This window comes from Capsicum annuum, chromosome 10 (assembly GCF_002878395.1).
Source record: "Capsicum annuum cultivar UCD-10X-F1 chromosome 10, UCD10Xv1.1, whole genome shotgun sequence".
NCBI lineage: Eukaryota > Viridiplantae > Streptophyta > Magnoliopsida > Solanales > Solanaceae > Capsicum > Capsicum annuum.
In genome coordinates this window covers 164,231,546-164,254,929 of record NC_061120.1, presented here as the reverse complement: position 1 = coordinate 164,254,929, position 23,384 = coordinate 164,231,546, and the positions used below count along the sequence as shown (strand labels likewise).

General features: G+C 32.6%; 2 protein-coding genes across 2 annotated transcripts; both read right to left on the bottom strand.

Moving 5' to 3' along the window:
- Positions 1–4,175: 4,175 nt before the first annotated feature.
- On the bottom strand, positions 4,176–4,976 carry LOC107844406. The gene has a single exon (XM_016688834.2). It carries the CDS (start codon positions 4,974–4,976, stop codon positions 4,176–4,178), a length of 801 nt encoding a protein of 266 aa, XP_016544320.2.
- A 1,845-nt stretch (positions 4,977–6,821) lies between these two features.
- Positions 6,822–9,441, bottom strand: LOC107845981 (tubulin beta-2 chain). Its single transcript, XM_016690510.2, has 3 exons — positions 8,731–9,441; positions 7,870–8,139; positions 6,822–7,703 (listed from the first exon to the last, which is right to left on the bottom strand). The coding sequence occupies exons 1-3, from the start codon at positions 9,122–9,124 to the stop codon at positions 7,024–7,026; spliced, it is 1,344 nt and encodes a 447-aa protein (XP_016545996.1). The 5' UTR covers positions 9,125–9,441; the 3' UTR covers positions 6,822–7,023.
- Positions 9,442–23,384: the final 13,943 nt, after the last annotated feature.

Below are 23,384 nucleotides of genomic sequence, written 5' to 3'. Positions count from 1 at the left end.
TGTACCTAGAGCCAGTGTCAGCTACAGAATAGTATCAGTCATGTCCCAATCAGTAGAAGCCAGTTAGTTATAGAACTTGGTAGAACTCAGTCAGTTACAGAACTCAGTAAAAACTCAGTAAACTCAGTATCAGTCTAGTCCAGTTCAGTATACTCAGTTTAGTGTCTTTCAGTTGGGAGTAGGATTCAGCACCGAGTAAACCCAAGGAAAGAGGCTCACCTACTAGTAGAGGGTGTGATCCTTAGAAGCAATCCTTGCGTTCTAGAACTACGTAGCCAGCGTAGGTCGAGACATCAAACCTTCCAGTTGAAGGTTGATGAGGTGTTTTAACCTGCCAGTTGAGGGTTCCACCATTCTCATTAGAGTACCTGCAGATGAGGGTAACTCTTTAGTATTTTTACCTGTGGCACGGTACTGACACCCTTCCAACTGGGTCACAGGTTGGACCCCAACTCAGTTATCTTATTTAGGGCATGTCGGTTAGATGATTACTTCCCAGAGTTGCAGTTTCAGTCTTCAGAATAGAACTCAGTTCAGTTCTAAAGAACCAAAATTGACAAATATAGTCAACTAGTATCAGTAACTCAGTTATCAGTAACTTTAGATATCAGTTAATCAGTATCAAAACTCGGGACTTAGCTACAGACAAGCTCAGTCACAGTATTTATTTATATGCATAGTAGTGCATACTCAATTTTTTTCAGCAGTATTAGTTATCCATGTACTCTCATGTTCAATTACACTATATAATTCAGTCAGTTATTGTTCATGCATATGAACCCTTGCATTCAGTCTTACCTCGTCTAGCATACCAGTACATTCCACGTACTGACGCATACTCTTTTTTTGCACTATGATATCTCATAGCATAGGTTCGGACACTCAGATTTTTTATCGTGCATAGACAAATTCAAATTTAGCCAGCGATGTCAGAGTTAGTAGTGAGTCCTTATTTATCGGCGATATTTTATTATTTCAGTTTCTCAGTAGATGGAGTTAGTTGGGGGATTCTTCCATCACATCCACATTCAGACGGTTCAGTTTAGAGTTTTTTCAGACTAGATTTTTAGACAGTATTCAGTTTTACAGATTACTATTACCAATTGATATTCTTTATCACTATTTACAGATTTTGAACCTTATGGCATTTCAGCCAATTTTCTGCATTTATTTTAGTATTATTATTTGGTGCTCATAGAAAATATCAGTCATGGATTAGTTTGTGGTCCTCAGAGATCGTAAGCACCATGTAGCACCCGGGGTATAGACTTGGGGCGTTATAATTTTATTTGACTATTTTTTATCCCACAAATCTCTCCCTTAATTTTGATTTTTCTTCTTTACTTCAAGACTTGATCTCAATCTCGAAAAGTCTTCAAACTTGAAAAGCTTTGTGAAAATATCTACAACTTGATCATGGGATTTCACATACTTGAGATCTACCTCTTTCTTGGCAATGCATTCTCTGATAAAGTGATACCTTGTATCTATGTGCTTACTTCAATCATGATATATTGGATTTTTGAAAAGAGCCTGTGCGGACTTGTTATCAATACAAAATATCGTGGCTGCATTCTGAGGTAAGTTAAGCTCCTTCAATAATCTTCTAAACCAAATGGCATGGCACGTACATGACGTTGCTGCCACATATTCAGCTTCGCACGTTGAGAGAGTAACAATGGTTTGTTTCTTTGAGCTCCAAGAAATAACACAATCACCCAAGAAAAATACAAAACCTGATGTGTTTTTCCTATCATCCTCATCTCCCGCATAAACACTATCATAAAATCCCACAATGTTAAAATCATCAGAAGAATAATAAAATAGTCCAAGGTCTATCATACCTTTTAGATAACAAAGAATTCTTCTAGAAACTTTCAAGTGAGTGGAGGTAAGAGCTTCCATGAATCGACTTACTATCCAACTGCAAAAAGTATATCTGGTGTCGTACAGGTGAAGTACCTCAGACTTCCCACGAGACTTTTGAAAAGAGTAGAGTCCACTTTTTCACCATTATCAAACTTTGACAATTTTTTTCTACTTTCCATTGGAGTGTTCATAGGATTGCAATCAAACATGTTAAATTTCTTCAAAATCTCCTTTGTATAGCTTTCTTGAGATATGAAGATGACTTCCTCCATTTGCTTAACTTCTAGGCCCAAGTAATATGACATGAGACCTATGTCTGTCATCTCAAATTCAAGGGACATAGTTTTCTTGAAAGCTTCAAACAAATATGGATTATTACCCATCAGAATAAGATCATCAACATAAAGACTAACAATCAAAACATCTCCATTAGTATGAACTTTAGTGTAAAGAGCATATTCATGGAGACAGCGAATAAACTCATTTTCTTAAAAATACTTGTCAATGCGACTATTCCACGCTCGTGGAGCTTGCTTCAACCCATATAAAGTTTCAATTTCAACACTTTATCTTCGTGATTCTTAACCACAAAGCCCAATGATGTTTCAACATAGACTTCCTCTTCAAGATATCCATTCAAAAATGCCAATTTGACATCTAGTTGATGGATTTTCCACTTTATTTGTGCTATCAAAGAGATCAGCAGATGTATCGTCTCCATGCGGGCAACAGGTTCATAGACTTCTTCATAGTCTATTCCATGTCTTTTCTTGTAACCTTTAATTACGAGTCTTGCCTTGTATCACTCTACCTTTCCATAAGAATTCTTCTTTGCCTTGTATACCCATTTGACTTCAATTGCTTGATGATCTTTAGGAAGATTTGTTAACTCCGAAGTGTTGTTCTTTATTATCGACTGGATTTCTTCCTCCATGGATTGTATCCACTTTTTGTCTGTAATAGGATCATCAAAATTCATTGGTTCACTGTCAGAATAGAGACAACAAAAAATCAAAATTAGTAACTTCTTCTGTGTCATCATAGAGCTCTTGGATGCTCCTCATCCTCTGTGGCCTTTCACTTGAACGTTGAGCTTGAGAAGAAGGAGAGGTAACATTTACTTGTAGGGTTACATCCTATGTAGGTGCCATGATATCCTGCTCTTCTTCATCTCCAATTATGGAAGAAAATCATATGGTCTTTCTTTTAGAGCCTCCTGGCCTTTCCAATTCCATGGTGCTTCTTCATCAAATTCAACATCACGACTGACTACCACTTTGTTGTTGCTTGAATTGTATAACTTGTAGCCTTTTAAACTAGTGTCATACCCAATAAACACATACCTGATGCTTCGATCATCAAGTTTAGCTCTCCCTACGTGGAACATGAGCATAAGCTATGCTCCCAAAAATTCTCAAGTGCTTGATACTTGGCTTTCTTCTGCTCCATGCTTCTTGAGGTGTTTGATCTTCCACATTTCTTGTTGGAGACCTGTTGCTTAAATAAACTACACATGAAACAGCCTCGGCCCAAAATTCTTTTGGCATATTTTTAGCTTTCAATATACATCTTGTCATATTAAGAATTATTCTATTCTTTCTTTCTGCAACTCCATTTTGTTGGGGCGAGTAAGGTCCCGTTAGAGGGAGACGAATTCATGAGACTGAAAAAAGTCGTTAGATTCTTTTGAAGTGAATTCCCTCCTCTATCGGACCTTAAGGATTTTATTTCATAGCCACTCTTTTTTTCTACAAGTGCTTTGAAATTTTTAAAAGCAACAAAAGCTTCTGATTTTTGCTTCAAGAAATATACCCAAGTCTTTCTACTAAAATCATCAATAAAGAGTAAGAAGTATTTACTTTTACCAAAAGAAGATGGATCAATTGGACCACACACATCGGTGTGAACAAGCTGGAGTGGATTAGTTGTTCTTGACGTGGTTTCCTTCGAAAAACTCCTCCTTGCATGTTTTTCAAGAAGACAAGCTTCACACAACTGATTGGGATGATTGATTGATGGAATTCCATCAACCATGTTCTTGTCTCCCAATGATTTGAGAGCTTCAAAGTTTAAACATCCAAATCGCATGTGCCAACACCACGACCCATCTTGCACATTAACCTTCAAACACTTTGCATTAATGGTCTTAAGATTCAAAGAAAATAATTTATTTTTTGCCATATACACTTTGGAAATTAAATTATTACTTGAATCTCTAAGCCAAAGATGCATATTTTTTATATGAATATCATATCATTTTTGAAGAAGTTGACCCAAACTCAAAATATTATTTTTAAGTTTTGGCACTAGTAAATCTCATTGATCAATTTGTGATCACCATTTTTACAGGATATCAAAATCGTACCTATTCCTTCAATTTGAATCTTTGAGGTATCTCCAAAAGATACATTACCTCCTGGCGTCTTCTTGATCTCCACAAACTTGTCTTCGTATCCACACATATGATTACTTGCTCCATTATCAAGATACCATGAATTGTAATCATTTGTATAATCTTTTGTGAGTGCCATTAACAATGTTGACTCATCTTTTTTTTTGTTGTTCTCAACAAGGTTAACTTTTTCTTTAACATTACTACGACATTCCCAAGAGTAATGTCCAAATTTATGACAGTTGTAGCACTCAATTTTGGATTTGTCATACCTCATTTCATTGGTACCTTGATAAGCTCCACGTCCTCTTCCTCTTCGTTGTCCACGACCACGACCTCTGAATGTTTGGTGATTTTTATCTTCATTTTTGAATTTGTTGACATAACTCTTTGCTCTTCCACGACCTCCACGGCAGCCATGGTCTCGCCATTGTTCATTTCCTCTGTAACTTTTTTCACCTCCAAAATTTTTAAAGGATGCTTGAGTTTTAAGAAGTTGCTCTAATGGCTCTTTTTTTCTTCTTTTCATTTTTTCTTTGCGGGCTTGTAGAGAACCTTCCAATTGCTCTACTGTCATAGAGTCTAAATCTTTAGGCTCCTCAATAGCACACACCACATAATCAAATTTGGGTGCTAAAGAGCAAAGAATCTTTTCTACCACACGCACATCATCAACTTTCTCCCTGTACTTTCTTAGTTGATTCACAACAGCCATCACTCTTAAACAAAAATTCAAAATGGATTCGGATTCTTTCATTGTTAAAACTTCAAAATCAGCCCTTGGAGTTTGAAGTTTTACCTTTTTCACCTTACCAACTCCTTGGAGAGAATTTTGTAAAACCTCCCAAGTTTTCTTCGATATGGTTGCATCAGTCACCTTCTCAAACATACCATCATCCAGACATTGGTGGATGAGAGTGAGGGCTTGTTGATCTTTCTTCCTTGTTTTAATCAAGTTATCTTTTTCATCTTGAGACAAAGTCTGCTCATTGGCGGGTTTTGTATACCCTTTGTCTACAATGTCTTAAACATCTTGAGAACCAAGAATGGCTTTCATCCGTAGGTTCCATTTTTCATAATTTTCTTTTGTAAGGCGGGGGTACTGAAAAGGCAATGAACTATTATTTGTCATGGCTCTGATACCACGTTGTTGGAAAAAAATAAATATTCTCACCCAGGATAATATCCACACAAAATAGTTATAACAAGAGAGTAACAACGACACCAAATATTATAACGGGGTAAATAAAACACCCAATGGAGTAATAAAATAATACTGATTACAACTTGACAGTGTCAAAAAACTACTACTCTTTATAAACGAAACAACTCTTTTATTTCTCACAACTCACTACAATATTACTCTCACACTATTATCTTACAGACTATAGAATATTCTCTCTATTGCTCTCTCAATTTTGGTGTGTTTCAAAATGAATGAGAAGTCATCTATTTATAGATGAACTTCCCAAAGTTTACATATTGCGACACCAATTTTCAAATCATGTTGCAACACAAATTTTTAACTTCATGTCATCACGCTAATAATGTTGCAACACCAATTTTCTTTTCCTTTTTATTTATTTTATTTGACTATTTTTATCCCACAAATAGTACTCCCTCTGTTTAAATAAGAGTGACCTTCTTTTCTTCTTTCCTTTTTAATCTGCTTAAAAAAGAATGATCCTTTTCATTTTTAGCAACTTTTAAATTTTAATTTTCCAACATGTTTAATACCACAAAATTGAAAAACATTTTGATACATTTAACATATCTTTAATTTAAACTCCGTATCAAATCAAACTAGTCATTCTTTTTAAAACGAAGGAGGTAAAAGGACAATTTGATAAAGATTATCAAATCTTTCCTTATTTCTTAAACTCGTATCAGGTCAAAGTATTTCACGTTAAAATGGGATGGGAAGAGGGAGTAAGAAATATCTTTTAGATGAGTAAAGTAATGATTGTAAAACATATCTACAATTCTGATCGAATACAATCTACAAATGTATGGTCGAAACAAAATAAGCAACAAAAGTTATCTAGTACCAAATAAAACATCAACTGAAACACCAGCTTCATAAATTTGTACAAGTGAACGATCACAGAACGATCACAGAACTGCCTCCATGGAACACTGATAGAGAAGTGCGATTTCACTCTCAGTTTAATTGATTCAACAGATTGCTGGTTCATTCATGTTTTCAACCAGTGGCCACAACCAACTTGGACCAGAACCAATTGATTCAACAGATCGCTGGCTCATTCATGCTCCAACCAGTGAGCCACAACCAACTTGGACCTCAACCAATTGATTCGACAGATTGCTGGTTCATTCATGTTTCAACAAGCGAGCCACAACCAACTTGGACCTGAACTAGTAGTATGGATAGATATGGTAGATACATAGATACGATCACGAAGATCCACCTTGTAACTGACAATTGAGAAATCTTATAAACAGGCAGCAAATCAAGCTACTAACTTTGAGAAGTCGCATATAAACATTAAAAAGATTGAAATAGAATTAGACAACAAAAAAGCAGAAAAGGCAACACAAGTTGCACCAATAGAAACTTAATAGTCATAAAACCCCAAGATAGAACACAACCACCAGAATTAAGTACTACTATTACAATACTGCAGATTGTCTTGGAAGCTAACAGAAACATTACATGATAGCAGCACCAGCTAGCTATCAGGACACGTTACATTGCCATTGCCAAAAGACCAACTGGAAATTGTGGTTTGGCATCATCCAAATTAAGGCTCGTGGATATCCTCTTCTTCGTCCTCATAATATTCTCCCTCCTCATCAGCAGTGGCATCCTGGTACTGCTGATATTCAGAAACCAGATCGTTCATGTTACTTTCTGCCTCGGTGAACTCCATCTCGTCCATTCCTTCACCAGTGTACCAATGCAAGAAAGCTTTTCTCCTGAACATAGCAGTGAACTGCTCGCTCACACGCCTAAACATCTCTTGAATGGATGTTGAGTTTCCAATGAAGGTAGATGCCATTTTTAGCCCGGTTGGTGGGATATCACAAACGGTTGACTTAACATTATTTGGAATCCACTCAACAAAGTAGGAAGAGTTCTTGTTTTGCACATTGAGCATCTGCTCGTCCACCTCTTTTGTACTCATTTTACCCCTGAACATGGCAGAGGCAGTCAAGTATCTTCCATGACGCGGGTCAGCTGCACACATCATGTTCTTGGCATCCCACATTTGTTGTGTAAGTTCTGGCACTGTCAAAGCCCTGTATTGCTGAGAACCTCGTGACGTCAAAGGAGCAAATCCAACCATGAAGAAGTGGAGCCTAGGGAATGGAATCAGATTCACAGCTAATTTCCTAAGATCAGAGTTTAACTGTCCAGGGAAACGAAGGCAACAGGTGACACCAGACATTGTAGCTGATATCAGATGATTTAGATCTCCAACTGTTCCATTCAAAAACAGAGATAAGAAATAGTGAACAATTATGATAAAACATTCTCCACAACAAATTTCAACAACCAAACATATATCCGTAAGTACACAAAAAATAATGTAAAACCCAAGAGACCAGATATAGAAAAATGCAATCGAGATGCAGAAATGTCTCACAGCTTGGGGTGGTAAGCTTTAGGGTTCTGAAGCAGATGTCATAAAGAGCCTCATTGTCAAGGACCATACACTCATCAGCATTTTCAACCAATTGATGCACGGACAAGGTAGCATTATAAGGCTCAACAACAGTATCAGAAACCTTAGGTGAAGGGAAAACTGAGAAGGTAAGCATCATTCTATCTGGGTATTCTTCTCTGATCTTGGAGATCAGAAGTGTTCCCATACCAGATCCTGTTCCTCCACCCAATGAATGGCACACTTGAAATCCTGAAAAAATCAAACACAGAAAAACGTCAACAAATCCCTAAAAGAATACACAGATCTAATAACAACACACCACATGGAAACAAATTGTTTGACAAAATGCATAATACAAACCTTATAATATAACAACACATAAACCTTCGTAACAACACAACAAACGGAAACAAAAAATGCATGCCTAACATAAACCTTCGTAACAACACAACAAACAACAACATACCAAATGGAAACCAAGTGTTTGACAAAATGCATAACACAAACCTAATAACATCAACACACCAAATGGAGACAGACTAAACGTTTGAGAAAATGACCAACAACAAACCTTATAATATCAACATATTAAATGGAAACAAAATGTTGGGGAAAGTGACCAACAGACGTCAAATGGAGGTAAAAATATTCGAGAAAATGACCTTAAAACATCAGCATACCAAATGGAAACAAATATCCGAGAAAATGCAGAACAACAACACAGCAAATGGAAACAAAATGTTCGAGAAAATGCATAGAATAACATCAACACACTAAATGAAAACAAAATATTCAAAAAGTGCATACAAAATATTCAAGTAAAAATGCGTAAAAACAAACCTTGAAGGCAGTCACAGTTTTCAGCTTCCTTACGAACAACATCAAGCACAGCATCAATCAACTCAGCACCTTCAGTATAATGTCCTTTCGCCCAATTGTTCCCCGCACCAGATTGTCCAAAAACAAAGTTATCAGGCCTAAATATCTGTCCATAAGGACCAGATCTGATACTATCCATAGTCCCCGGTTCCAGATCCATAAGCACTGCCCTCGGTACAAACCTCCCACACGTAGCTTCATTATAATACACATTGATCCTCTCAAGCTGCAGATCGGAATCGCCACTGTAACGTCCCGTTGAATCAATGCCGTGTTCGGCACATACAACTTCCCAGAATTTGGCACCGATTTGGTTGCCGCATTGTCCACCTTGAATGTGAAGAATTTCACGCATTTTGGCAGATGAGATATGGAGAAAATGCGCACAGATCTGAAGGGGGAAATTGAAAATGCGTAGATCTGAGAGAAATGGGGGCGGCAGAGAATGTACGGACAAAAGAGAGGGGGTGGGGGGTATTATATAGTGAGATTGGTGATATTTTTCACGGTAGGGTTTGAAAGAAGGGACGGATGAACTGTGGTCTAGTAACGGATGGTGAATCTACCGCTCTAATGTATTTTCTTATGTTTTATTTTTGGGATATACTTTTATAGAAGGATTTTTAGGAAAGAATTTTGAAATTTGAAAATTAAAGGGGGACCAGCTGGGCCAGGACTTCACTGTGACGTTGATTTTTTGTCACTACTTTATCAATAGGTCACTTAGGGGTCGTTTGCACAATGTGCAAGAAAATATTGAATAAAGTGTATTAGTAATATTGGATTTATAATATTGAGAATAGTAATATTGAAATTGTTATAAAATAATAAAGAACAAAGAAGAAAAATAGAGAGAGTAATTCTTATTTTCTCTTGAGAGATCTCTTGTAAATTACAATGAAGGAAAACCCCTTTATTTATAAAGGAAAACTAGCTTTGGGGTTTGTAACTTTTTCATAAATAGACGTATAGGTAAAGTAGGTATTCACTATATATGGTAAAGTACATATTCACTATATATGGTACATTTATAACACTCCCCTTGAATGTCTAGATAGATAATGTGTCTCGTTAAAACCTTACTAGAAAAAATTCAGTGAGAAAAAAATTTAGTGAAAGAAAAAGAGTACACATTTCTAACAATACGCATATAGGTTGCCTCATTAAAAATCTTACAAGGAAAATCCAGTGGGACAAAACCTTGAAAGAGAAAAAGAGTACAACGCGTATTAACTCCCCCTAATGAGAACATCCTTGAGCCTTTACATCCCGATCTTGTGCATCATTTTCTTGAAAGTTGCAGTTGAAAGAGACTTGGTGAATAAATCATTCACATTGCTACTTAGATGAATCTGTTGCACGTTAATATCATCATTCTTTTGTAGCTCATGTATGTAGAAAAGCTTTGATGAAGTGTGCTTCGTTCTATCTCCTTTTATGAATTCTCCATTAAAATGTGCTATACATGATGCATTATCTCTGTATAAAACTGTAGGTACTGTTCATTTCAAATCATATTTTTCTTGAATGAGATGTATCATGGACCTTAACCAAACACATTCTCGGCTTGCTTCATGAATAGCTACTATCTCATCATGATTCGATGAAGCGGCTACGATAGACTTCTTTGTATATCTTCAACAATACCACCACATATGAACATATAGTCTGTTTGAGACCCAGCTTTATACGGGTCAGATAAGTACCCAACGTCAGCATGATCAATAATATCGGAACTATAATCTTTAGAATAAAATAAGCTCATATGTTTTATCCTATTCTGATGTCTCCTAGTAGGAGCAGAAATATACCTTGCTAACAAATTGACTGAAAAGGCTATATCAGGCCTTGTAGTAGTTGCAAGATATATTAGTACATCAATTGGACTTAGATATGGTACTTCAGGACCAATCTAATTCGGTATGTTTCGCATTTTAGCAAATAATCCATTGCTTTTGAAAACTCTCCAAGAATTTAATGATTTTCAAGCTATAAGCTTATACAATATAAGGATTATAAATAAGTTTCCCAGAAACTTTTATATACTTCAAACATTTTGAGTCCTTAAAAATTTTTCACATAAGTTTTGTCAAGTGATAATATTCAACATTTCATGAGTGACATCTTCAAGTGTATGGACTGCAAATCAAATAAGTTTCATACTTACCAAGATGCATCCTTTCATATCACTTGATAAATGTTTCTACGTCAGCATGCTTAAATTAACATAGAATTAAGATCCTCATAATTTTTCACAATATTGCGCCAATATTGTATCAAAGATATTAATGATATATCATTTAGTATCGGTTCACAATGTGACATAACATTTTAAGATCTCATCACTTCATTATTTTCAGGTACTTGAACCTCTCATAAGGTTTCATGATGTGTTACGTCGTAGGCTCTTCAAGAGCACATTGTCTTCTTATTATGATTATTTGCTCCTTATTCTTTTCAAGGATTATTTCATTTGGAACCGATTGGTCTATCACGTTTCACGCATGCATAGACTTTGTCCTTTAAAGACAAAATAGAAGCACTTGCAGCTTAAATATGAGATGCGTTCAGCAGTTGACTTGAATTATCTTTTGAATGAGGATCTGATAATAATTCCTAACAGACTTCATAGTTGCTTATAATCTTCCCTTGTGTTAGGAAAGCTAATATACATCCTCCATCTTCTTTGAGGAATTCATCTTTGTGCATCATGGTATATTCATTAATCGTATACTGCACATCAAAACTATTAGATGGAATAGTTGGTTCCCGATCTTGAACCAATTGAGAGGGAAAAAATAATCATAATTTATTGGTTTGATGCATACATATACTTTTGTATATAATATATCATATTTAACCAATACATGAAGCATTGTTCTCATTAGCAATAGTTCAGCTACTTATTGAAGACATTCAATGCTAAACCATCATCATCAAGATTTATTAGCTTGATTGTACAATCTGAAAGTTATACTCTTAACTCAATATCATTGAGCAAGCACATTTATAAATATCAAACGGTAGGTTGACAATGAATGTACATGTGATCATCTTATATCGATGCATCTTAATAGATCACATAACGGGTGAACGGGCCCATATTCACCTTTTATACTTTTCAGATTTTAAGGGATCCAATCCCAATATTAGTTGGTCCAACCAACTTATCATGAGAACAAGCAACATTAAAAGTAATGAAGAATTTTCTAATTCTTCAATATATGCTCAATACTCAGTATGCACATCTTTGAGATGTCGAAATCGTTCATGTCAATTTATGAACTTTTATTCTAGCAAATTCCAAGTTTACCATGACATGTATCTTTTACTTTAGTAAATTTCAGATTTACCATTACATGAATAAATTTCAGATTTACTACTTTAGAAGTAGATTTTAAAATAACTCTTCTCGGTCATTCTACTTTATTTGGAGGTGAGTTGTGATACCATCACAATCAAGTACACGATTGCATTAATAAGCTTCATTAAATATTATCACATTCACCCCAGAGAATAGATCTGTGCTTATAATAATCAAAATTCTCATTCCTCAGGAATGGAATATATCGTGCCTTAAGCCTATCAAATTATAATAGCTTATAACCTCTTTCAAGATTTTGCTACTTCAAAAGCAAATCGAGGCATACATATGATGCAGAGTAATTTTCTCTAGCATATCTTATAATCATATAAGCGTGTGAAAATATCATCACTTTTGATGATCATTATCATATTGTCCCTCCACGCGTATATTCGTGCATTCAATTACTTGTCTTCTTTTAGTCATATTATGCACTACTGGCACATACACCTCAAGAATGAAGTAAGTTGTCATATTTCAGACTTAGCATATTCAATGGGTCGAATTTCATGACTTTTCACTCAATACTCATTATTTTTCCTTAGCCATCATAATATCATTAGTATGATACATTTAGATTCAAACTCAACGTCTTACCCATATAAAGACGTCTTAGGCATAAATCAATGGGACTTGAACCCAACATATTATCATCCCTTTTGATAATATTGTTCTTGAAGAATAAATTTAAAACATAACTGGTTCCAAACCAATTATTTTTCCTCAAATCCAACAATAATTATATTATTAGCAGCAAAAGACAAATAACATAAGAAACTACTAATTAACCTTGAAATTACCTTTAGATTTATAATATACTTATTATAAAAGTAACAACCACTATGTAACCTAAGAACAAAACGTTAGTAACATGTGCATATCTGGAAACCCGTGGTTGATATCTTCTGAGCATAATAGATTTGTAGATTTGTTATATAATACTAATTAACTTACTGTGTTAAAAATATGGCAGCCGTATGTATGACCAAATTGTCAAATAAATAAATAAGTAAATAAAAAAATTAGTTAGCTGAAGTCCATGAAAGAGAAAGAAAAGCTGGATTAGAAGTTCACTTTCCTTTACAAAGCAATTTGGGGATTTCATTTACTTTGGGAGTAGCCAAAGCAAATCAAAAGCTTATTTCCTCTAAAAAAAAAAAAAATTCACTATCAATCAAAACATCACACAATGTAAACCAGATAAAATTAATCCAAAGGCATTATCAAATAATTAGTTAGCCTATTAGTATTTGTCGCCACTTACCGGCATAAATATAAACTCAAAGGCAAAATCTCGTGCTGATAACGTGTTATAAAACAATAAAGAACAAAGAAGAAGAATAAAGAGAATAGAGAGAGTAATTCTTATTTCTCTTGAGAGATCTCTTGATGTAGTAAATTACAATGAAGGAAAACCCCTTTATTTATAGGGGAAAATTAGCCTTGGGGTTTGTAACTTTTTCTAAATAGGAGTACACAATATATGGTAAAGTAGGTATTCACTATATATGGTAAAATAGACATTCACTATATATGGTACATTTATAACAGAAATTATTTTTTGTGTAGCGTTTGGTTTGATATATTAAAAATAATATGTATTATTTTATTTTTAAAAAATATTATTTATTTATGAAAATATCCTTGACATACAATACTTTTTATATTTACTTTGAAAAATTTTATTATTTTTATAAAACAATAAAAAAAAAAAAGTCAACAACATTACTATAGTAATAACTTATTTGGAATTTTAAAATTTAATCATTCACTTGCAAGAATTTTTTTGTTGTTGTCTTTTCTTTATTTGTTCATCATTTGTTTGTTGTTCGCACTGTGTGGTGTTCATAAGTTGGAGGGAGTTACATGTAATTTTGGATGAAACAACTGAATCGTTGTCAACATAAAATTGTGTTACGTAAAGTGTTAAATCTAAGCAAAAAAATTATTTTTATTTGTGATATATTCTATTTACAAATTAAAGCTTTATGCAATCATGCAATTTATTTTTGGGCTTTGACTAATAAATATTTTTAAAGTTAATGGAGTAGTTTTTTTATGATTAAAATTATTTGAAAGGATATTATTAACTTGAATAATGAAAAGAAATAACTCACATTGAATAAATGAAAAAAGATTTAGAAAACATTTAAAAAAAATATAAGGACATTTTTGTCTTTGTTCATCTCTATTCATAGATTGTAATCCATGGATTATTAATCCCACTAAGTTGAGTGTATTAGTTATACATCATATAATACAATGTATGGTGTATAGTTAATTCATGTATTAGTTATATATTGTTCCTTATTTGCTACCAAACATTATATTAATTTAACCCATATTTTAATACTTGAATTAGAAAAATAATTCTCCTACCAAACGACTTCTTATTAAATTGACGAAATTTTCGAGACATTTTAGATTACAAATATTTTATTTAAGTTTTATCTTTAAAAATGTAAATTCTAAGGATCATTTTATTTTAAAATAACACTTATTTAGGGGTTGTTTGGTCATACAAGATGAAATTATTTGAAATTAAATTAAAATTGTATTCAAATGCACAATTTAATTTTTTTAAGTTGTATTTTTTCACATAAACATAAAATCACATAAATTGTGAAAACTATCAAAATTACCTCAATTCTTTATAAAATCTTACTCCCTGTTCATCTTCGCTTGTCCACTTTTCTATTGACTCATGGATTAAGAAGTAATAAATGATAGGGATAATTTTTGAAAATAATAAATTTAATATTCAAAAATATAATTTAGATAATGAATCGTATTTAATGCCAAGAATAAAATTGACAGAAGTAAGTAAATTATTCATTAGTTTTATAAAATAGACAAATATTATTGAACATCCCAAAATAAAAAGTCGACAAATAAAGATGAACAGAGAAAGTATCAAACAGGCAAAAATTCATAATAAAGTACGATACACAATAATAAAGCTAGTTAAAAAACACATTTATTGGTAGAACTTTAATTCAATAAAAAGTAAAATTGAACATGTGTTGTAGTGTGATATTCTTTAACTTAATCTTCCCACATAATATGGACAATCTCCTCACATTAAGCAAGCATGCATTTCTCAATTAGATTAGAAATAAATGGTTGGTAAGTATGACTAGTAAATATAAAATGATGTTCTTAAAAAAAAAAAAGAATATATAAATTTGTGGGTTAATTATGTATTTTAAAAGGTTAAAAATCATGATTTAGATTTTCAAATCAACAATTTTTTAAAAATTGAAATTTCATTTCGTCAATTGAATTATGAAATGAAGTCACATGTTCAAACGTAGTTTTCACTTACGATTTCAAATCGGAGGACCATACACCTACTTAGATAAGTTGATTTCAGCTCACTATTACATGGGCTATTTTCACACACAAAAAAAATCCTAAGTTTTCTTCTTAGGGTGTGTTTGGTATGATGGAAAATGTTTTCTGAAAAATGTTGTTCAATTTTCCCTTGTTTGGTTGTAATGAAATGTTGGGAAAATATTTTTCACAACAACTCATTTTTTTCCATATGATGGAAAATGACTTCCCTCATGGGTCAAGGGAAGTCATTTTTCAGAAAATGACAAATGAGACTTATGATCCCACCCCAACAACACCCATATTCACATGACTCAAAAAATTTACATTTCTCAAAAATTTACATTGCTCAGAAATATTTTTCACTGTACTTTGCTTCAATTTTTCACTGTTTGAAAAAAAAAAAAGTAAAACCCAAATTTTTTCCATTTCCAATGTTCGTTGAATGTATTGTTATTTTCATATTCATAGAGAAAAACTTACCTATATTACTTTTGCTAATTGCATATTTCATCTTGTCATCGATGTAACTTGTTTCGCTAAGTTGAATAAGCTTGTCGTTCCGTTATATTTCTATTGATTGTAGTATCTTGAGATTGTCCTGACAAAATATTGAAAAGTGTCTCCTATATTTGTTAACTAATAGTTGCTTAAATTTAGTGATTGTAGTATTTTAGAATTCGATATTGATATTATTTGTTATGGTTAAATTATTTCTTACAAATTGTTGACTTGTTAGAGACACTGATATACTAGTTAACAGTTAGTAGTATTTTTAAAAAAATATTTTTTCACTCACCAATCAAACACTAAAAAATATTTTTCTAAAAAATATTCTCTACTCACCAACCAAACACCACAAAATATTTTTCAAAAAATATTTTTCACTCACCAATCAAACATGAGAAAATAAGTAGAAAACCAACTTATTTTCCAAAAAACATTTTCCAAAAAAATATTTTCCATGGAAAATATTTTCCATTATACCAAACACAGGTCCAATCTATATCTTAGATGGTTCAAAATTGCCTCTCAACTTTAAAGAACATGGTCATTGACAACATTACCATTGTAAATTTCAACTGAAACCTCCCATTACGAAAATCTATAACTCATGATCGAATTATTGAGTAGAACTTTCATCTTTGGCAAAATTTCATCGGCACAAATCCTTAGTACGAGTATTAAGGCGATAAATGTGGGGTTATAGTGATTGGGGGTCGATCTCCCCCTTGAATGTTAAAATGGTGACTAAGAAAGAGATAAAGACGAATGCATAAAGATAATTTTATTTTATTTTAGAATTTGTAAAAAAAAATTTCGTGAGTGACGTTTTGAGTGAGAAGTGGTAGCAGACTTAGGGCTCATTTGTTTGCACGTAATGAAGGTCTGAATCTGAATGGGTCAGATTTGAGATCATTAAGTGCATTCAGATTTAGAATCAAGTCTTAATAGGTCTGAAGAGGTATTCTGATGTCGGATAATATTCACCGCCACTCTATTTATAATCATCAGTCACCTTAACCACCTCTGCCACCACCACCATTGTCAACCACCACCCACCACCACCAACCACCTCCATCATCACAACTATCATCGACAATAAATATCGCTACCAACCATTATTGTCAACCGCTGCCAAACCTACTACATCTATTATTCTAATTATATTCACCGTCACCACTGCCGTCAACACCACTACCATCATCAACTATTACCGGCCAATCTCTACTATCGACCAACTCATCTATCACGACTAGCACTACCGCTAACTACCACTAATACATCACAACCTCCATATATTCTTTGGCTGTCACCACCATTGTCACTAGTAACGCCACATCTACCATCACTTCAACCACTATCATTACTATAATTTATCTCTACTAACAACCATTTCCACCATCACAACTAATAACATTTCCAATTAGCACCAACACATTGCCAACCATCATCCATTCATTTTTAAGCCATCACAATCAACACCTTCAACTACTAACATCAATCAACGTCACATCACAATTACCACCACCACTATCAGCCGTCATCATCATAACAGTCACTACAATACCAATCATCATAACTATCACCACAAATATTATTAATCACTAACATCAATTATTGTCACTGCAACCATCAGTATAAACCATCGTGACTATCACTAACAAACATAAATATTTTTTTCAATCAAATAAGAATTTTATTGTATTAAATTACATACTTTTCTGATATATAATTAGTTTTTTATTTGAATTGTATTTTTTATTTTATTGTATACACAAATATTTTTTTACACATTCAGATGTTGAAAACAAACAGTTTTAATCATTCGGTTTTCAGATCTAGAGACAACATCTTAATCATTCAGATGTGCATTCAAATTCATACCTCTGAATCTTAAAAAAAACAAATACAGCCTAATTATGATTTTTAAGTGATACTCGATTGGTCATGAAAATAATAATTTTTCGAAATTGAAATTGAAGTTGAAATTTGTGTTGTGTTTGACCATTAATATAAATTGAAGTTGTTTTTGAAATATTGCAAGAGAAATGAGAATAAAAAAGTAAAAATAAGTCAAAAAATAATTTTCAATAACGTGAAATAATTCTTATAGTCAAACACTACTATAATAATTTTTTAAAAGAAAAATTAAAAATTCACATGATCAAATGGCGTTGAGAATCAATTATTATAATGATGGCCGATTTGGAAGAAAGAGCATGGTAGCTGAGAAAAATAGTGGTCAAATTTGACTATACATTCACAAAATTTATGGGTAAATTTAATTATTTCTATAATTAGATAGTAGCAAATGTTTTCCTATTTCATATTAGTTGGCTTTTTTATTAAAAACTATTTTAGGATACGTGTATTGCATGTGTATTCAATATTAAAGAAGAAAATTACATATATATAAAAATAACAAACTCATTATATTCAAATCAATGAATAAACGACTTTAATAACAGAGAAAAAAGTCTTAAATATACCTAAATTTTTGAGAAATTTGTTGTAACGCGCATCAACTTTGTGGGAGGCCTATGACCCCCTTAGATTATTTATTATCGTATTTTTGTGGTATATATTTGTCAGTTGAACCACTGCGTGAATCACGCACATTAAGCGTGTGAGGATCTGAATAGGACCTCTGCGGTAATAAATAGTTCAGGGAGGGTCACAGGACCCTCACAAAGTTGAGGCATGTTACAACAAATATTTTTCTCTTAATAATATATATACAGTCGAACCTCTCTAAAACAGTCCCTGGTTATAACGATATTTGATTATATCGACCTGATTTTTTTTTAAAACTGATTTTTCATATTATATATTACTTTTGTATTACGAAATTCTACCTATAACAATAATAACGTTTATTATAATGGTGCACTCTTTATAAAATTACCTCACTTTGACAATATATTTAAATATTTTGTAATATTTATATTTTTAAAAATATATTATGTATTGTATAGAATAAAATATTAATGATAACGTGCATTCCATTGATTTGAAGTGATAACTTATACCTTTAGGAAAATTGAAAACTAATGTTTGAGTTTTTTTTTAACCTAATCAACTATTAAAGGTAAATAAGGATGTTATCATGAACATGACTTCTCGTGTAGAAATTTAAGAATATTTTCTTCATATAAAAAATAAATGTAACTTCATTAAAAATTTAATTTAAAATAAGTGATATTTAAAAATTCAAGACAAATTTATAGTAAGGTCAATTTTCAAGAAACATTTACTGAATAGAAATAGTTAGTAACCTTAATATTTTATATAATAATGCCTTAATGAATGTGACTTTTGCTAAGATTACATTTATTTTGAGATGAAGGGAACTCATATGAACTTTGATGACATTTCATACTATGAAAACAATGATTAATTAATTTACATGCAAAATTTTAAATTTAATTTCATTCAGATAGTGATTTAATTTTCAACTATGCAAATTAGCAAAAAAGTACATAAATTAAAACGAACGTATGAAGATCTTGTAATTCGTATGGTTCTAATGCTAACACATATTTAACAGGAATCGAAACATAATGCCTAGTATCTGTAACTTATCTTAGTGGGAACATATATCAATCACTACTTCTTAATTCAAGTAATGTAAAATACATATGAGATGAAAAAATTTAGCCAAAAAGAAATTATTCTCACATAATAATCAATATTTTCAATTACACCTTTGAAAATATCATTACCAAAAAAGCTAATCTCAAAGGGTGAGTTTAATTTAGCCAAACCTCGTGCTTTGTATGTCCTGCCAAATAAACCCAAGAATTCTGCTGAACGTTAAATTTTTAATCCATCATGAATTGATACGAGCCAAATGGACATCATAACTTTTGATGCCATCATTCGAGGCCAACACATGGAGAATCCGATTTTGGACACATTGAAGGCCCGAGAGTATACATGGAGAAGTTATTGTGGGCACTCAATAAAGCAATCCTGTGTGTGAAAGGTTGTGTGGGGGCTTGCCTTGATGCCCGAAAGCTACAAGTGTTGAAGAATCAACCACCCACGGGTTGTAGCATTGAACAGGCATCCATTCATTAGTGTCTTAACACAACAAGACCGCTCCTTCATTAATGGTGTCTTGGTCATTTTATGCCCCTCCTTGACACTCCATTGGCGCTCGTGGACCCTTGTACTATGTCCGTTTTGTAATGTGAACACTTCTACTTACCCTTTTGTTATCTGAGCCTCTCAACTGATTAAAACAGAATATTTTGAATCCCTCTGATCGTTGACTAAGATTATGTGGCATCAAGGTGGTTGAGCAGGACAAAGCACATGATTACACGCGCGTGGGTGCGAGTGGACATCATTTTTATATTAAAATATTATTTAAAAAAATAAACTCAACCCCCTCCCCTCGCACCCCACCCAAAACCTTTCTTCTTTCTTTATTTACCATTACAGCCCCCACCCTACGTTTCTTCTTTTACCATTACAGCCCCACCATCATCCCCGATGCCCCTCAAACCAAATTAATTAAACTCTAATCTCTCTGTTTATATTCTTTAATCTTCTTTCAAAATTTCCCACATCAATGGAGATGCTTAAATTTTCAACTAAACCTTTAACAACACCTCATGCCCAACAACATTTCTGGGTTTCACAAAATTCAAGAATTCTTGGTGTTTATAACAAAAAAGGTAGCACCTTTTCATTTGCTCTTACTTGTAAGTTCAAGACTTCCAAAGGAAAGAAATTTAGCAAGAAAAAGTTTGTTCCTAGGAAAATTTCTTTGCTTGATTCCGGCGTAGCGCCGCCTTTGGAGATGAAGAAGGTGGTGAAAGCCACCACTAGCAATAATGGCCACAGTCCCAAAGGTGTATCATTGGGAGGGTTTTTGGATTTGTCTTTGGCAATTGGTGAAATGTTATTACCAACAACAACACTACACCTATCAACCCCAAAAGCAAAACGCACATTCCCAAATTTCCTAGAAATGGACTCCACATGATGACTCATGTCTTGAATTTTCCTAAAAGGGTTCAATATTTGGTCCTTTCTATGAGCAACACCCGTGTATTTCTTCTTATAAATTTGGGTTTTTGCAGCCTTGAGGACGGATTCGAACCCGGTGAAGTGAACTCAAGGTTGTGATCCATTGAAAGATAATTGTAAGAAGACTGAGCGATAAAAATATGACTTTATGTAGATGTATATCACCGGTGTCAGTCAACGTCGGCGACATATGTCATCTAATCAGACGGACGACGTTTACTTTGATATATTCTTGATCAATTTTCAAAAAATCTTTCGATTATCATGAAATAAATTTGTTTGTAGAGAAATAACGGGAGAATTGAGAGGGATAGAGAGAATCAAGGGAGAGATCGAGAGGCGAGAGAGGAGATAGAGAATGACGAGGGACGAGAGAAAGGGAGGGGAATTTGGTGAGGGTTGCTTTTTAAAAAAAATAATTATATTTTTGGCTTACCTTTTCAACTGAATTTTATTTTAATTTTTTTAATTTATCATTTTAGTTTTATTATTGATTAATAATTTTAAAAAATAATTAATGAAGATATTATGACATGGAATTTAATAAAGCATTTAAAATGACGTGAAAGCTGACGTAACAACAATTATATTACACACACCAAAATAAAATTTAAAATATTGCTTTTAGTGGGTTCAAGGGTCCAAATGACAAACATGTAAGTAGAAGTGTCCACATTACAAAACGGACATAGTACAAGGGTCCATCGAACCATTTTGCCTAGCTTATAAATAGACTCATTTTAGGTTTAGTTCATTTAGTTGATGAATATGGATGATTGAAAGAACCATTTTTCTTCTCTTGAGAGAGAGTGAAAATCGTAACTAGGGTAGCACTTAGTGTGGAATTACTAGTGTTGCAATTTGGTTTAGAAACATTGGTGCTTGAGTGGTGGATTTCCTCTTGTGTCTACGTAAGAGTGTGGTGTTGCTATTATTGGTCGTAGGGGTTCTAGGATTTGATACATCCTTTAGTTCCTATCTCTTGTAATAGTGTATGTCTCACTACCTAGCCTTTTATTTCTTGTAATCGTTTAAGTGTTTGTTCCTTATTCTAGTGAAAATCGTTAGTTGTTGTTTCTTTTGTGTTGTTGTTCATCTTGTTGTCTCGTGTTGTGGTTGCTGTTGTGGTATTGTTCTTGTGCTTGCGGGTTGTTTCCTATCATGAATACTTTTGGAGAAATGTTTATCAGCTTTTCCTTATTGTGATTACTTTTGGAGAAATGTTTGCTCGTTGCGTCTCTTTGCTATATCGTTATAGTTTTTTACGGTAAGAAACCTACAAACTATTGATTAGAAATCTTAAGAAAAATCAAGAAGTCAAATTTAGTTAGGCCTTTCATCATACTCATTTTTTCTTTGTCGTAAAGTTTGATAAACTAAATATCATAAAAGAAGACAAAGAAAAGATTGTTACCTAAAAAGAATAAGAATGAATAGCTACAATAATTTATATCATTCAAAACTAAAAATTGTCAAGCGAAATTAATCGACTTTTAAAATTCTAATCATCAACTATCTCTCTCTATATATATAGTCATCATCATACATCTTTAAAATACCTACAAAATCAATGCACCTCAAAGTAAATTAAATATTACAAAAATATTTTTTGATGTAAAAAACAATAATAAAGCAAACAATAAAGAATGATCTAAGACCAAAAGTAAATAATCTTGTTCTATATGTTCGTTGAAGATGTTACTGTATTATTGTAGAATGCTTCTCAATTTATAGAAGTCTAAATTCTTTTCCAAAAAAAAAATTATCTAAATATGGTAAATTTATATTTTTTCCCCATAAATATCTATCAATTTTAGGAGAACATGAATTTTAAAATACTAAGCTAATACAATTTTTTCCTTTTAATTTATCCGGTTGTTGTACATTTTGTAAATTATTTGTAAGCTTTTACTTTTCTTTTTATTTAATATAAAATAGATTTCATTGTCTTATTTAAAAAAATCAAAAAAATCAGGCACACCTATGATTCCTAAAACTTAGGAGCTAAGTAATTTTTAAAAATTTTCTTACCGTAATATTTTTCTTATTACCATCTATTTTAGGACTCTTAATTTTTTCTTTCCATATATATTTTAGGATTCAATATTATAGTTAATATTATCAAATAATTAAATTATAATTTGAGTAAAATAGTAAAAAGACGATTTTGTCTATTGTGGAGTCTTTTAATGAAGGACAAAGGTTTAAATCATTTTTCTAAGTGTTTTTACACTTTTAATAGATTATAGATATTTATTTCATTTTAGTTGTTAAGTTCTAAAATCAAGAGAAGTTTATTGTATTTTTTTCAATGCTACCCCTATAATTAAATGACTATAATATATATATATATATATATATATATATATATATATAT